At 26.6% G+C, this 17626-nt stretch overlaps 1 protein-coding gene across 21 annotated transcripts in view; it reads right to left on the bottom strand.

Annotated features, from left to right (window-relative positions):
• Positions 1–17626, bottom strand: part of LOC132928787 (MAP7 domain-containing protein 2-like) — a 37224-nt gene that overhangs the window by 13324 nt on the left and 6274 nt on the right. Inside the window, exons 2-4 of one of the 21 annotated variants that reach the window (XM_060993666.1) lie at positions 12795–12921; positions 659–730; positions 163–231 (exon numbers count right to left, since the gene is read on the bottom strand). In XM_060993666.1, the coding sequence (XP_060849649.1) occupies positions 163–231; positions 659–730; positions 12795–12864 (211 nt within the window). In that variant the 5' untranslated portion in view covers positions 12865–12921. Of the gene's footprint in view, positions 1–162; positions 232–658; positions 731–2882; positions 3281–10115; positions 10555–12794; positions 12922–15798; positions 15905–17626 lie in introns of those variants that run through there. The other 20 variants (XM_060993668.1, XM_060993664.1, XM_060993665.1 and 17 more) reach the window with 20 other exon arrangements.

Here is a 17626-nt window from a genome sequence, read left to right as displayed (position 1 = left end):
AAAACTCTGTTGCGTTTAAAATACCAAAAAACTGTTAGTATAACACGATTATTTGTACAATAATAGGCAAACAAATATGACGATAACTTATTTAATATTATGTGTTAGTCTTTGTCCTATTAAAGACGACATTATAGACACGATGAGAACATTTATTTAAACCTGTTTCGTCTGTTTCATCATAAAAGTCAAATGAATCTGCACCATGGGCAAACCAATGAAGTCCGCCTGCTGATCGAATAGAAAAAAAAATAAACAATTGAATTTATATTTTAAGAATATTATATAATATTTAAAAATTAAAATTTAAGATGTATTTTTTTTTAATTGTTTACAAAAGGTATGTGCACATAAAATGAAACATTAAAATATAAGTAAATTGTAATAAATATTATAATTTTTTATTACCTATTATATAATTTTATAATTAATTTTGAATATTACACTTTATTTTATATATTTTATAACTACTTGCACCAGTTATGTATATTGCGGTGTAGCTCAAGTATAAGTTTGTTATCTACAGAATAATAGCTTGTAGATTCAAAATTATAATAATAATATTTTATTGAACGAATTATACTCCAAAGGTATAACGATAATTTAAAATATTGTAAAGTATTATAAATATATACTAGTAAAACTGTAAAAGACTAACCTCTAGAAGAATTTTGAGGTGGTGTTGGTGCCGTACTTGGCCGGTTGTCAGAATTAACAGTGGTCACTCCTGCTAAATAAACAAAATAAAAATAATAAAAATTAAATAATTTTATATAATTTTATAAGCATGACATATTGTTAAGATAAATGAGGACTATTCGTAGGTCAGAATTGTACGTGTCATAATGACGGTATTAAATATTCGACCGATCCCGTTTACTGCAATGCAGTTGTTTAATATATTACAATAATATATCCTAAATGTACCTATTGTATATTATTCGACGAGCCGAGTGGGTACACGAAATTCATGCCCACTCACGTAGGACTCATCATTAATTGCATTCGTAAATAATATGCGGAGCAAACAACATAATAACTCGCACGAACAGTCATCTAGCCCAGAAGAGAGAGAGAGAAAGAATGATCTATTCTCCTTTAATTCGGTTATTCGAATATGATCGTAATGTGTAAACATCGCGATCTAGCCATAGTGCAGTGTATAATAGCCAGAGCGGTGTGCAACTATAATAATATGGAAGTCGCCATTATAAGTAGATTATACACATAAAAAATGACGTTTTTTTCTTATATGTATATCGTATTCAACATTGCCACGTTTATTTCGTGCTACCGTAAATGGAGTTTAAGAAAAAAAATTATTTTTCGAAAATGACATCATGGCGGTCGCGACCTTCACGAACGAATACAGACGGCTGGTGTGACCACTCCTAAAAAGAAAACGTTATTCGGACACAGTGGACACACACAATATGAGCGCATGGTGCAAAGAGAACGGTCGAGCACGTTGTTTCTATTCTTAAACCGGACGGCAACATAATAATTTTCGGCTTTCAGTTTGTCTCGAGTTTATATTTTGCGTTTACCAGGAAATAATATATTAATAATATTTAAACGACGGCGAAAACTTTATGACTTATTACAGATTGCCCATATGTTGTTTAACGAAGACGATATGATATTAAATTTGGTTCACGGACTGCAGTAAGTTTTATAGGCTCAACATTTGCGACGGGTACCTAGGAACGCAACCTAACACACTTTAGCTATATGTATTTTAAGGTACTTAGGTCATATAGTAAGCATTAGCAACAAATGCTTACGTTTATCAGAAATCATAGATCTACGACAAGCGTGCATTTAACCCAACACGATAAACATTCCCATTACCACGGTATAAGGTAGGTTACGTGACACGAGAAAGCTTCTGCACAGAGTTAGAGTGGACCTAATTGTAGTGCTCCACCCTCCTCACTCAGCCGGATATATAATATATATTATGAACGAATAATCGATTATATAGATCTCGCGATGTGCAATGATCTTCTCTTCTCGATCGCCCCCGCGCACTACACATCATGATGTAACATGTTTTCCGTTATAGAAAAATCCCAAGTCAATTGGGGCCACAAGAAGACTATACCAACGCGTTTGGTATATACATATACAATAAAGGTACTATACATATACGGTGAAACTTTGCCAACAGATTGTTGTCGTCGTCGTCGTCATTGTAGCTGTGCTACAATCGAACGTAATATGATCATTGATCCACGATAAACGATCGTAAATGTGTTTGCACGTGTATAGTGCGAGAAAATAATAAAATAATAAATTATGGACGAGGAGTAGAGGTGAGAAGAATTTAAAAAATAAACTCATGATGACTCATCGCGAAAGTTTGATAGTATACGCTCAACCATAAGGGCGTCAATACGGTGTTAAATAATTATTATCTATACCAACGATGATTAATATAAGGACCAGATGTCAATGTCCTTCAAAGAAAATATGGAGAAAATATTATTTACGACTCTAAACGCACTGCAAACTATATACTACTTGTTTTATCACAATAATACGAGCTCAGTAGGTACTCTCAAGATTTTTGTCTATACTGCTCAAAATAGGACAACTTTGATGTACGTATAAAGTGGTGTTAAAAAGTTGTATTTTAATATTTCATGACACAATTAAAAAAATACGAATATAAATTATATTTCCTACTGCCGCCCGTTAAAACAATCAATACCTGAATATCGTACCATTCGTACCGCATGTCCAAACTTATTCGGTTTAAAGTAAACAAATGAAACGTAAGAATAGTGAACAAGTCCCAAGTCTAGGCTTAAAGACATAATGGTTTTATATATATATATATATGCACATTATTTATATAAAGACCAACAGCTGCAGTGTACCGGCGGTGGCGCGGGCCGTCCGCGATTCAAACGTGACGTGTAAACGTGGACGACGCCGAGGAGGTGGCGGCGGTGATGAGGACGACGTCCGGCCAGGAGTCCGACGAGCACGCGGAACGGGCGCCTCGGCCGGCATCTGCAGCGACGACACCAGTATGCCCCGGAGGGCGGATAGTGCGGATTCCGGTATTTTTCGAGGCGGGGGTGACGGCGAACGATCGTGTAACGTGTCGTTAACGTCGTCATACCGGAGCTGCAGCGGTTCAGCGGGATGTTCCATGACCGCCGAGGACGACAAACTGGACAGAATGCAATACGCGCGCGGCGAACGATAATTACAACGATAATATTTCGAACTTTAACGACGACGACTAACTAGCTAAGTAACTAACGGGCGACGACGACGCAAACGAGGCTGCGACTGACATACATAATATAAGACAACACTATACATAATATTTTATTGTACAAACGTATCTCATATACGTCGCGCGACGGGAGCGGAGAGACTACGTCGGCGGTAGGTCGGCCGGTCGTCAGTCTCGATCCGCTCACGTATATATACTTATGTGGTGCGCTTAAACCGCGAGGACGGAGGTGGCCCGTGAAAAAAAAATTAATATTAATATTATAACATATAAGTGTGTGTGTGTGTGTGTCGGTTTATGTGCAAACTCTGGTTGGAGAAATAAAAAAAAATAGTAACAATAATCGTCTAATTATTATAATTGTTATCCGTCGGCGTACGCACAGTGTAGTCGGGTAGGTATATTACATTATGGCGAGCAACGTATTCGTTTAATATAATATTATTACTGTTGTATCGAGTTTTTAAGTTTTTTACTAATTAACGAGACGGCATTGCGCGTGCCACACCGTCGACTACGTCGTGTAAACAGTATAATACTATTATTAATATACGTGTGGTTATGACCGTTGCAGACGAGTTAGTAGATGAGGAATAATAATAATTGTACAGATAGATAATATTTGTATTATTATTGTAATTTGTTCAATCACGTCGCGTCGTTCCGAATACGATATTAAATTGTTAGAATATTTCTAACGTTAGTTTAAATGTTTTTTTTTTTTAATTAAATTAAATATATTTGTTTGGTAGACACGTGCTATTATATACAATACACTGCATTTACATTTTTAAGTAATATAATGTATTAATAGGTATATCTAAGAATTTACATGTTTATAACGTAGGTACAGTACAGACATAAACATTTTATTTTTGTTAATATATTAACTTTAATTTGAATAAATAAAAGCTATATTTACATTGGGCAATTAATTCTTTTTGCGGTATATGTATAATAAATGTTTTTTATTTAATCTTTATAAGGACTGTAAAATAGTATTTATAATACTCTCATTAATAAATTAATAAGAAAATGTACCTCACAATATATTATTAAATATTATTTAATATCAAAATGATTAAAAACGGACCATGTTAAAAATATCTTGTATTGGTAGATATATCTTTTCAATGTATATATATTTTTTTATATAATAGGTATACATTTTTATCTAAACACAAATACAAATCGGTTTTCGGTCCTTACGAATCTTTTTTTATTTACTCGGAAATAAATTTTCTTTTGGCAGAATTTATCCATTGAAGAGAGCAATAATAATATAAATATCAAAACGACTTAATATATTAAGTATATATACTTATTGTAAATATAGTAAATGTACAATTACTAATGAAAAATTAACAAATGAGTTTAATACTTAATAGTATCGATTTAATTTTGGAATATTTTTCAATATGCAATATATACATATATATTTCTAAACTGAAGACTTAAAATATCTAAACTTCAGACAAAATATTTCAAATTTTATTGTCTTATATTTTTACACTTTCCATTCTCTAGGTATGGTAAATTGTTAACTACTGAAGCTCATAAACACAAAACAAAAATATATAACTATTTTAAATGTTTTTCATCGGCAGGCTATCAAATATTTAATTTATACAATTAGCATTGGTTAATATATTCTAAAATTTATGTTGTTGTTCAGTTATTAAAAATATGCATTAACGTATACAATATGCATATGCTAATACACTTACAATTGATAAATAAAGGAAAATATCTTCACCAATTATAGGAGTAATTCGATCCCCATCTAAATTGAACAATAGTTTAATCCCTTTTTTATGATGTATATTTATGAAAAGCGAGCGAAATTTAACATTTGTGAGTCAACCAGTCAACGAATAATGTATATAGACATTCATTATTTTACATATATTTCTATTAGTTTTGTTAAAATACATTATGTACATTTTGTACACATTATTACATTTTAAGTTAAATACATGAAAATATACGGAAAATCATAACGAATTAATGAATGTGTAACTGCTGATTTAATACTTTTGGAACCAAACTGAGATGTCCTCAGGAATTAATGGCACTTGCATTTAAAATGAAAAATCCTGAGAATTTTATACAAAATTTTATATTGTTGAAAAATTGTATTTTCATGTATGGTAAGTACTGTAGTAATATTAAAATCATCATATTAATTTAAATAGTTTTATTTTTCCCAATAGAACATTTTGTAGAAGTTGAATCACTAGTTCTATTGTCATCTACTAAATTTTTTTAAATTAAATCTTGTTTTTTTTTTATTAAAATGTCATCTGTCGTATAAATATTATATACTATTTTATATATAAGTAGCAATGCATCTAAATTATTTATTTAAATCGCCAAATTACACTTATTAAAATATGCAATTCTTAAATCATATTGTTAACCTCAGAAAGTTTGAAACAATAGTGGCACTTTTTAACTAAATAATGCATATACTTAATAATAAAAATAAAATAATGGTCCTGAATTATCCTGTTATTCTCTAAACTTTCACTTTTTACTCTTCTTTAGTATATATTTTTACATTAGTGATGCTCACTCAGACCATGTACTCTTTTATAACCTTTACTTACACATTACACGTCATGTGTCCTAGATGCAGCTTTCTTAATAATATAATGCATTTCAGACGAATAAACACTCGTCATAAATGACCATAATAATTTTCTCTATAAAATAAAATAGCTAGATGCACATACAAATATGTATTAAGGGACAAAAAAGTTTAATTCAAATTATGATAAAGACAAATTATACGGTGCGTATTTAAGATAATTGTAAATAACATAATAATTATACTAATATATAGTATACTAGTATACATCATAACATAAATGGCAATAACCACACATAATACTATTTTATATTCTACTTATGTCTTGTCAAAACGAGGTCAAATGGTTGTATGCATACTATACCTATCAACAATGTATGACTATATCATAGTGGCGTGGAAAAAAAATTAACGGTTAATTGTAGAATTCAAATATCTTATTTAGATTTTTGATTGCACAGTGCATTATGCCGTAAGGAACCGTAAAAACGATTCAATACATTCTGGTAGTTACGGTGTATAGGTATAAAGTAATTAGTAATTACCAAAATCAAGTAAATATATTTAGTTTTAACCGAAATACTCACACACGAGACGAAGAATTCCAATGACCTTCCAGATCAAATACAACAGTATATACTATACCTATATCTTATACCTATACCACTCGGAATGACACGTGGTCATTGACCAACAATATAACTTAAAAAAATATAACGATATAAAGACGAGTACTTACTATATAATTTCTAGTTTTTTTTTTGTAACTCAATAATTTTCACAGTTTAATCGACCATTACATGAAAAAATGGCATTAATAATACAGCACACTTTTCATCATGTTTATGAAGCACAAATAATACTTATATAGGTGTAATAATAACAAATACAATATTAGTACCGCAAAATGTGTGGAAATATAAAGACTAGTACCTATTACTGTAAAGGCGATGATACATAAATTAATTTACAAAAAATGTTTTTCTCCTTTAGTCATATTATTCATTACGTGTAAATAAAAATATCATCAAATCAATTTTTTGATAATTAGACCAATATACATAGACTATAAATAATAAACAATTAACTAAAAAATAAATCTACCATAGTTAAAATTTAAAATATCTAAAATATCAATACAAGTTATAGATACTTAGAATATATTTTTAAATTTAAATTCTCCTCGAACAGATTCAACATTAAAAATACTTTAATTTTAATCATCTTAATTATAATTTTTAAATTTCATTATGCTAAATTATTTTAATTGAAATATATTTTATTGGAAATATACAAAATTTGTGGTTCGTATTAAGTACTTAGCAAATCGATTTTGTTTGAATAATAAAAAAAAAACATGATTAATTAATGCATTTTTAAATATTATTAAAATGATAATTTTTTTTAAACATGAGAATACCGTATTTGCGTGTGACTTTAATAGTTATAGTTGGCTATATTAATAGGTAAGCTATTTTGTATTCCACTTGAAATTCTGAAATTTTGCTTGTACGGGTTTTTAATTGTATAGGTAGCTTATCATATTTATAGAATAAAATAATATAACAATTTTAATATTAAATATTGTTTACTAATTTCAATAATATGTCTTAATTCTAAAAATGTTAAAGATACGTAAAACAAATATGAAAAATTAAATAAATCACATCTTTATAAAATACTAAAATAAAAAGTATATATAGGGGAAAAATGTTTCATCATTTAAATTATTAAAAAGTTGTAGACACACTTCACACATTTTCTAAAAGTATCTATCTATATAAATATCTATATCTGTAAAGTTTTTAGAAGTATTAAAATATTTTCGGCAAAATACTGAACAAATTTATAATTTATCATTAAGAGTCTACTATGTAATCAATGGAAAAAGTTATAGTTTAAAACATTCTTGGGGTATTCAGTGTAATAAAAAAAAGCGATAACAGATAAAGTTAAATTGTTATAAGATCAATAGATTCCTTGATATATGATATTAACTATAAAATTCGAAATTCTTGTAGTTGTATATCTTGTTATTTTTTTATGAAACTGATGTGTATAATTTTCTATTGGAACAACTCATGTGGCTACTGTATTATTATTTCTTTGTTACATTCAACAACTAATACGTGCATATAAATATGAAAATAATTAGATGCCTCAGAATCTCCAGGCTTTCAATGTCAAGGATGTATCGGAGTTGAAGGCTAAATAGAATTGAACTATTGCAAGTTATCAACTATTTGTTGCGTTCCATGACGAAAATTAAGATTTTAAGAAAATCCGGGAACTGATCTAACTCCATCTTTGCGACGGTTACAAAATATAATAAATCATTTTCCTTTTTTTTTTATGAATTGGGAATATTGTTATGGACTATAATGTAATTTGGCATAGTTACACTTTCACTGGCCAAATTACTGTAATTACACGATTGTGCGAATTGCGTCATTTTTATCATAATGTTCAGTCAATTGTTCTCGAATGCTACTGGAGTAGTCAATTATAAAACTAAAATAATATAATTTATTACTTTTATTATTAAAAAAATATTTACAATCTGTAACTATTATTTCTACATTAAGTAAAATTTGTTAATATTTTTTTCTACGTGAATTAGTATGAGGGGGAGACTGTCCAGTAACATAACCCTCAATTTAGTAGGTATATATTACTATATATTAACTATACATATTTATAGTTTCGTTTTTTCAAATGTAGTATTATATCATAATATAATAGTTGTTGTTCTTGTAAATTATTTAACAGCAATTTGCTAAAACTTTTTTCTTAGACTATATGCCTATATGTATATTATAATAATAATTATAAATAATTTATATGTTGAAAAATTATATATTTTAATGAATAATTTATTGATCAATATCATGTTTAAATAGTTCAATAGTATAATTCTGACAAATTACAACTATTATTTCTTTTAATAAGTACGATACTCCAAAAAATGTTAATGATTTTAAACCATACGGCAACTATTATCAATTTCAATAAATGCCGGATAATTTTTAGTTAATTAGAACACTTTTATAGGATGGTCATTGAAATAGGTTTATTGCACGATACGGCCTAAATATTAACAATAGACGTACGTGCCAATCTTAAAATAAAAATTATATATAAAAAAAGAATTCATAGCTAACGTTTTTATACCTTAGTCATTATAAAAAAGAAAAATATACAATGGCAATTCGAAAAATCTGTCGGCTGGAAAAAAATAATCATCTAACCGTGTCTGATACGTACACACGTTGTTCAAAGCTGCCAATAAAATATTCGAACCATTTAAATTTAGGTTCAATATAAATAAATATGGAAATTAATAAAGTTAAAACTAATCGATAACCAAAACGGTAAAGTTTAATGTCTAATGACTTAACCTGAAAAGTGATATTGACAAAATCATATCAACAAGATCTCTTACACAGTATAAGAATTTGCTAGATAAACTTTATTAATACATAAATAAATATTATAATAAGTTGTCATCATGTATTCGTGTTTGCTACAGGTAGGTAAACAGTGACATAAAAACAAAACATTAAAAAACTAATCAACTTAGTAATATTATCATATGATAAAAAATATTTTTGTTTGACGCAAAACATCAAATAATATAGAAATAGATAGAACATTGTTAACACTTTGGATAGTTAGTTTATACATATAATATTATCTCGTTAACATAATGAAAACCGTGTATAATAAATGACCATTTTCAATAAAATTATGAATTTTTATCAAACTAATTACTTAAATGGATTTGGTCGTAGTTGAAGGGTGTGGTAACATTAACACAGTTAATATATAAATGAGAATTATGTTATAATGTATTGTAACAAGTATATAAATTTCTATCATAAAATAAAATAAAATACTAAAATATACAGTAAGTATCTGTTTTATAAGCTATATGCGTTCTATAAAAATATACGATATTCATACACATAATAATATTAATATCAAAAATAATTTAGGTCAAGCTCGATAATTGATTAAATATTCATCGATTTGACGATTTGGTACTATATACTGTAATTATATATATGATAGTAACTGTCTAACAGTCTACCACATATATATTATATATGCATATTAAGAGGTACTAACTATTAGAAAAAGTTTTTTTTTTTTAAAGACAACCACAATAACACTACAAAACGGTTATTTTATTTAATATGTAAAATTGCAATTCAGCATAATTATAACAGAAATAAACTTGTAAAACTATGTAAAATACATCATTATAAACCTTACATATCCAAATATTTCCCTGAGGCCCGAGATCTGCCTGTAGATATTGTTTTCGAAATGCAAATCTCAAACCGTTCAAGTCATCCCTAAGTTGATTGCCGTCCATATCCAGCACGCTTTCCGGCACCAATAACAAATTATCGATCCCTTCTTCGGGACCGGTTCGCCTGCTATCTTCGCCACTATGTCGGTAATGTGGTACCCTTAATAGACCCGCCATAGTAAAATCTGTCGACCATGTCACGTTGTAAACCGCATTATATTTCGCACAAATAAAATTAGAACACTATTTAAATGCATGTGAATATCTATTACAAATTGTACTAATGTACGCACGTGCGAATTGATTGAAATTTGATAGCGTAATGACTTCTGAATCGCATGGCTGGATTACCAGCGGCGCGGCGGAGCGACTGGCGACTGAACGGCACGAACGACACTTACTAACCTACTGAAGCCTGAAACCAGTGCAGAAACCGACATTCCGCCGGCAGCGCGGCTGGAGGGGACGTATAACTCTGGAGTCAATTGATGATGTATAATAATAAGTATAATATATACTTTGAAAGATGGCTTTCAAAACGATAACCGATTTTGCAAGGTATAATTTACGAATAAAAGGTACCTATATAGAGGTACATAGAGATAAACGTTTATTATTACGATCGAATACCTCATACACGTGATTAATATAATAAAATTAGGTTTTCTTTGATTTTTAAACGGGAGCATGTGTTAATTACAATTGTTACTTACTAAAATTATGTATGACTGATTAATGATTATTATTGTTGTACATACTGCATAGAGTGTATCATCTTCGCGTGAACACATTTTACGCGATGTAAGAATATTTCAAAATGTTAACAAGTTCATGAGTTACCTATCTGGAATTATTGTATTAATTCGTACCCAAAATAATAAAATATTATAGTAATTAAATGGAATAAAACTTGAATAAATATCACTAAGAAGACTAGCATTTAAACTCTCACGATTTCAAATACATAATAACACAGCAGCAGCAGTATTATTTATATATTCTTAAAAATAAGAAGTATTTTAAGCGTACATAATGTTTTAACTTTAAACGTTACGTATTCATAAAATTAATAATCAAATTTGAGATTTAAGAAATAGAGTAATTCTTGAATAATTGAAAATTGAACATATTATTGTAATTATAGAAAATTCAGAAACGGTAGGTATTAATATTATAGAAACTAGTTATAGTATAAGTTAAAAGATAATACGTTTAATAATATGTTTTAATAACTTAAAATCGGGAATATAAAAATTAATAATTTTAAGAAATCAATTTTTCAAGAAAATACATATAATATGCATTCACTTTTAAAATAAATGGTTAAATGTTTTTAGATTAAATAACTACATATATAATATAAGTAATATTAATATTTGGTTACTAAACTTTTAACTATACAAGTTTACTTATACGTATAAGTATACCTACTTTATTTTTGTAAATTAATTATAGAATTAATACAAAATAATTTGATGATGTGATATAATGGAAAGATCAAAAGTAATGAATAGTTAGTAGTACCACTGATTTAAAATTTAAAATTTATAATTTTGAACTATATAAAAATAAACAACAGACCTTAAATATATTATTAATTAATATAGGAAGTGATTTCCTGTTGTATGTATATATCAACAAAATACAACAAGACGCCGATTTTTACTCATCACTTCATTGGAACATAGACACATGGACATGACCCTGACCCTGGTCAGTCTGGTTGGGGAAGTGTATAACAAACCAGTAATGCCATAAAATGAGGTCAGAATATAAAACACGAAAAAAAATAGCCGACAGATGTAAATATCTATAAGAAAATATCCATGTAGATAACAGTAGAAATAACGTAATACAACACAGCTTTAACTTTTATTTTGACATCACGTACTAAGGTCATCCTTATAACTTTCTAATTCTAAATCTTCACTACAATTTACATCTAAAAACCACTCACTAAAATTGCTATATTAATATTAATTTATATCAACCACGCATTTTATAAGACATAAACAAAAGTTCTGCATAAAAATAATTCAAGAGCCACAGTTTAATTATAAATTTCAAACTGAAGTACATAATATTGTATAAATAAAATGTTTAATTATATGTTATTTGTATATTATATATAAATTTAAGGTTATAACCAGCAAAAATATTTCCATGTATTTGAAAAGTGAAAATTGTGTAGAAAACAGTGGGATACTTCGAAATGATTGGACACAGTTACGGTCCATCACCTTTATGTACCACGCTTTTCATCGACACCTTCGATTTTCTACAATTAAATTGGGACACTTTCTAAAGATATATTCAAATGTCGTAATACATTATGATTGACGTATACTTTACAAATTAATTTATAAAAAGAATAAAGGATATTCAAATTATTGTTCTGTCATGATATGATGAACACGAAAGTGAAACTTAAACTAAAGATGATGTTTGAATTATATATTTATATAGAACTTCGAATTACGCGAATATAATAATATAAAGATACAAACACAAAAAAGGTTTGACGTCTGAAGATTGTGACTGAACCTATTATAAATAACCATAATAAATTTGTCCATCCTTTTTATCCTTTTAGTATGACGTTTATAATTTAATGTCGAGTAAAACACAAATGTACTTACTCCAATTCTGATTGTATTGATTATTTGATACCCAATCCATTTGTAATACAAATGTGAGAGCATGATTCATAGTTAAACTATTTCTTACTTAATCTTCGTATACCGTGTAATATAATAGATTACTCACCTGAAAAAAAGCATAGTGTTAAATTAAAAATAAGGATAACAATAGTTTATAATAATACAGTATTGATTAACGATAGTAGGCAGATGTTGATTTTAAATTTTTAGTAGATCAATATTCAGGAATTCCAAGTTAAAAATGTATTCTAATAAAATATTTCAACGCCAAGTTTCTTTTACTTAGAAAAAAAAATGTCAGTAAATAAAAAACAAATTTCAAATGACTATAAATAGCTAAAAAAGTAGTAAAATATGTACCTATTTTTAAATGTGTACCATGTTTAAAAAAATAATATAATATTAAGTGAAAATTTCAAGTAACTACAGTTACCTATACATTTTTGAATCAAAATAAAATAATAAAATTGATTTGAAACTGGTATTACATACTATTTTTGCGTTTTTTCGTAATTTTTTTTTTTAGTGTTTTTGTGTTTATTTTTCAAGAGTAATATTATTTTTTTTTGTTTTCGATCTATAGTATTAGCTAAATACAAACTGCTAGATCTCAAAGTTGAAAATTAAAGCATTTGTTCTGCTCCAAAGACAATAATAGTTAAAAAAAATATTAAAAATTAAAAATAATTGTTAACTCAAATTATTTATCACTTAACTCAAAATTAAAAAGAACACCAATGGTTTATGCGAAACTTTATTAAGGATTAAAATATATAGGTATTGATGAGTGATGACTAATGATTAATATAATGAGTAACTACAAACAATGAAATAAATATAAAAATAATAGATAAGCGTTGAATACTTATTACGATTATTATTATTTTAAAAATAATCAACTACCGAGGTATTATATTATAGGTAAATTATTTACCACAGTAAATGTAGACGGTTAAAAATAAATTATTGTAATGTGTTATCTCTACAAAGTGAAAAATATTTAACATAAAAATAATATAGATAGGTAATAGGTATGCATAAAATAAAAAATAATAAAAAGTTGTATTTGAATAAATGTAAATGTATGTAGAAAATTTGCATTACCATTTGAATACCAGTTATCAAATAGAACCTATTATATATGTATTATGTATAAGAATATAATTTTGAAAATAATTAATAACTGATTATAGAGTAGCTAAAATACACTACAATTATTAACTTAAAGACAGTATAATACGTCTATACAAACACTAATTTTGATTAATTATACTAAACATAAATTATAATAGAACTTTATCGAATTTAAAACATGAAATCAATTGATATTTGAAAGTATGCTTGTACTAATTGTAAATTTGTAAGTACTAAGTACAAATTATTGATACATAAATTATTACAGTATAATACTAACTTAAATTACATTTGTACTCCTAATTTTTAATTATATTTGTTTGTCTTTTGACGTATAATTAGTTAATTACTGAAATATCAAAATTTTCAAATTATTTTTATAGATAATCTATTGCTAATTATTATATATTATCTAACTTAACGAATAACGGCTAAAAATTAGATTGTCTAAGCCCCAAACAATGAGCAACTTATTAACTGGTTTCTACATAATATTATGTCTAATATTTAATTTAGGTAGTTGATTATGTTTTATGAAATTATAAGACCAAATTAATTCTAGCATATGATTTGTAAGACATAATTATATATTAATATTTAATTAATTGTTTAAATACGTATATAATATATTATATAATTAAATTTACGTATAAACATTATATAGAAAGATCAGTTACATTAGTCATACTTTGTAGATTGGTTATTTGGTTATTTATAAATAAATAAATACATATAAGTATATTCAACAAAAAATCTTAAAATAAATGTCTGGAATAGTAAGGGTTGACATTGCCCCATGGAGCACAAAGACAAATGGTAAAAATAGACCTAGGAATTTGAGACAAAAAAGAATTAGAGAAGACAACATAAAAGACACGAATACGAAATTGTAGCAAATACTGTCTGCTATGTTAAATTAATTATCATTAAAAGGAAAATTGTACTTTAATAATAAGTATTAAGTAACTATTTAAGAATAATAAAGCAAAATACAGTGATAAATAAGTAAAATAAACTTACAAAGGACAAGTTCATAACAGAAGAACACACGATTATATTTACGTTTAGATGTATGAACATTACTGAACAGTTGAATTAAAACTGGTACGAGTGAGTGTATTGCACTACACAATTCAAATAAATATGTACAATAACTATACCGGAAGTACGCATATGAACACGTTAAATAGGCAACGGTGAGTCCGGCTGTTTTAAAGTATACTTCCTAAATTTTACTATAGGTAACACAATTACACAACAGTGTTGTGACGATCAAAATAAACTCATTGATATGTGTCATTATTTTGTATGCATTATTAAATTTATGATAAGAAAAATGTAAAAATAATCTAGGATTCTGTTGAATCTTTTATCAATATTAAATGGTTTTTAAACATAGAAAAAAGCCTTCGATGAGTAATATATTAATAGTTTTAAAGAATTTATTGTAATTGGTTATAATTATTTAATTTAAACGGTAGGACTATATTGTCTATATTAGAACCAAAAATAGTGAATTCACTATAGAAGAAAGTGAGTGACAAGAGATAATATAATTATTAGATGGCTCCATTTAAAATATTAAACAATTTACGTTTTTATATTAATGGACGATATTGTATCATATGTACAGGATATCGTTGTGTAATTGTAATAAATATAAAAAAACAATAATAGCTAATAATTATATAGTATTATACGTGTTCGAATGTCGAATTAATAAGTTTTAATAAGGGAAAATTTATAATTTCAAAATGCGGAAAATACAGATGTTAATTTACGGTAGTAACTAAAAAAAATAATTCAATTTTGGACAAAACTACATTATTTTTTAAATAAAAAAAAATACCTTGAATTGAGATTTGTGTTAAATCGTTTGGATTCACAAAATCAAAAAACAAACCGGAATGAAAAGAATACAAAGATCGGTTAAATTTCATATTTAAAAATAGCTAATAACTGAAACTGCAGTTTAATTACAAAATAAATACATTATATTGTTTAAATAGAATTTAAAATTTATAAAAAAACGCGTAGTTAAGCAGAAGATATTTTTACGTAAAACGTTTGAACAGCACAGTGGTTGAGTAACTACTGAGAAGGGCTTTGAAGAGTCCTTGTTTATAATGTCAAGACTTTATTTATTTAACATTTTATAAATTAATTGAAATATTTTTATATTATATTGTTTTGATACTCTTAAATAAATAAATACAATTTTTTTAAATAATAACTTATTTATTTATTATTATTATTTATCACGTCCTGCAGTATTACTAAAAACTGTATTAATACATCATTTATACGACATAATAATAGTCAACCAATGTAATACATAATTTCCGTAAATTTAAAAATTAAAATGTTTTTATAAGTTCATAAACATATTAAATATATCTTTTTTGTTATATATTATATTATAATAGTAAATTATTACTTATACCCGCGTGTGTTGTTTCTGTCTTACTAACTAACGTACATTATAGCAAATTTGCATTCAACAGAACAGATTTTGTGATTTTAGCTTAAATATTAGAGTAAATTTACCTATAATCAAATTTAAAGGTAAGAATATTATCTAGGAAATGTCATAAGCTTTTATTGATATTATATCATTATAAAGTGATTTATAGCTATATAAATATTACGACTTTAAAATGATAATATATCAATAAAAGCATATATTTCTTAGATAATATTATTGCCTTTAAATTCGATAATAGGTAAATTTATTCTAATATTAAAGCTAACGTCACAAAATTAATTCTACTGAATGAAAATTTTCCATATTGTAAGTAATAAGTATGTATGTATGTATGTACCTATATATGTAACACAGAGACAACACATGTCGGAATAACGTCCTCTTAATATTATGTATTTATGCAACCTGTAGACTAAGTTTTTAAATTTCGTAGACTAAATACTTCTTATTTTAAGAATATATTTTTCAAAATAAGAAAAATATAAAATTTCTAAAAAATGTTTTCACATTGAGACTGACAAAATTAAATTAAAGTAAAAATAATATTGGGATATGTAAGCTACATTAATTAATATTTTGGGACTTTTGAATAACTCGAACAATGAAATCATTTAGGTGTATTTTACACCAACATTTATTTTTATTTTAATATTATTAAATCAAGACCAGTGTAAGCACATACATTTTGAAAAATACAAAAAAACTAACACAAAAATAATATGTATAAAACACTGAAAATAGTAATAAAAGAAAATCAGTTAAAAGCCAAACATAAAGGCGTGTGTTTTACGACCTTATATAATAATGGTGCTAGACATGCAAAGAACTAATCAAATAATGGTAAGAATTGAACGATACTGTCAATTAATCTATACTACATTCGATGAAGTATAGCAAAAACTTTTAAAATGCTTATATTTTATTTTATTTTTATACATTACAATCACACTATCTTAAACTACGTTTTAAACTTAAAACATAATTATGTATTTTAATTATATTTAAATACAATTGTATTAATTACTAAAATTAAATATAAATATAGAGATCCCGATTATCTGATCATAAATATAAAATTTTTAGTTTACTGAATATTATAATTTAGAAAAAAATAATATTGATTATTTTGTTCTTATTTATATTTTATTATATTATGTTTAATAACTTGAATATATTTTATTAGGTATAGCCT

This window comes from Rhopalosiphum padi, chromosome 4 (assembly GCF_020882245.1).
Source record: "Rhopalosiphum padi isolate XX-2018 chromosome 4, ASM2088224v1, whole genome shotgun sequence".
NCBI classification, from domain to species: Eukaryota; Metazoa; Arthropoda; class Insecta; order Hemiptera; family Aphididae; genus Rhopalosiphum; species Rhopalosiphum padi.
Note: the sequence above shows the minus strand (reverse complement) of the source record. Positions and strands in the feature narration are given on the sequence as shown.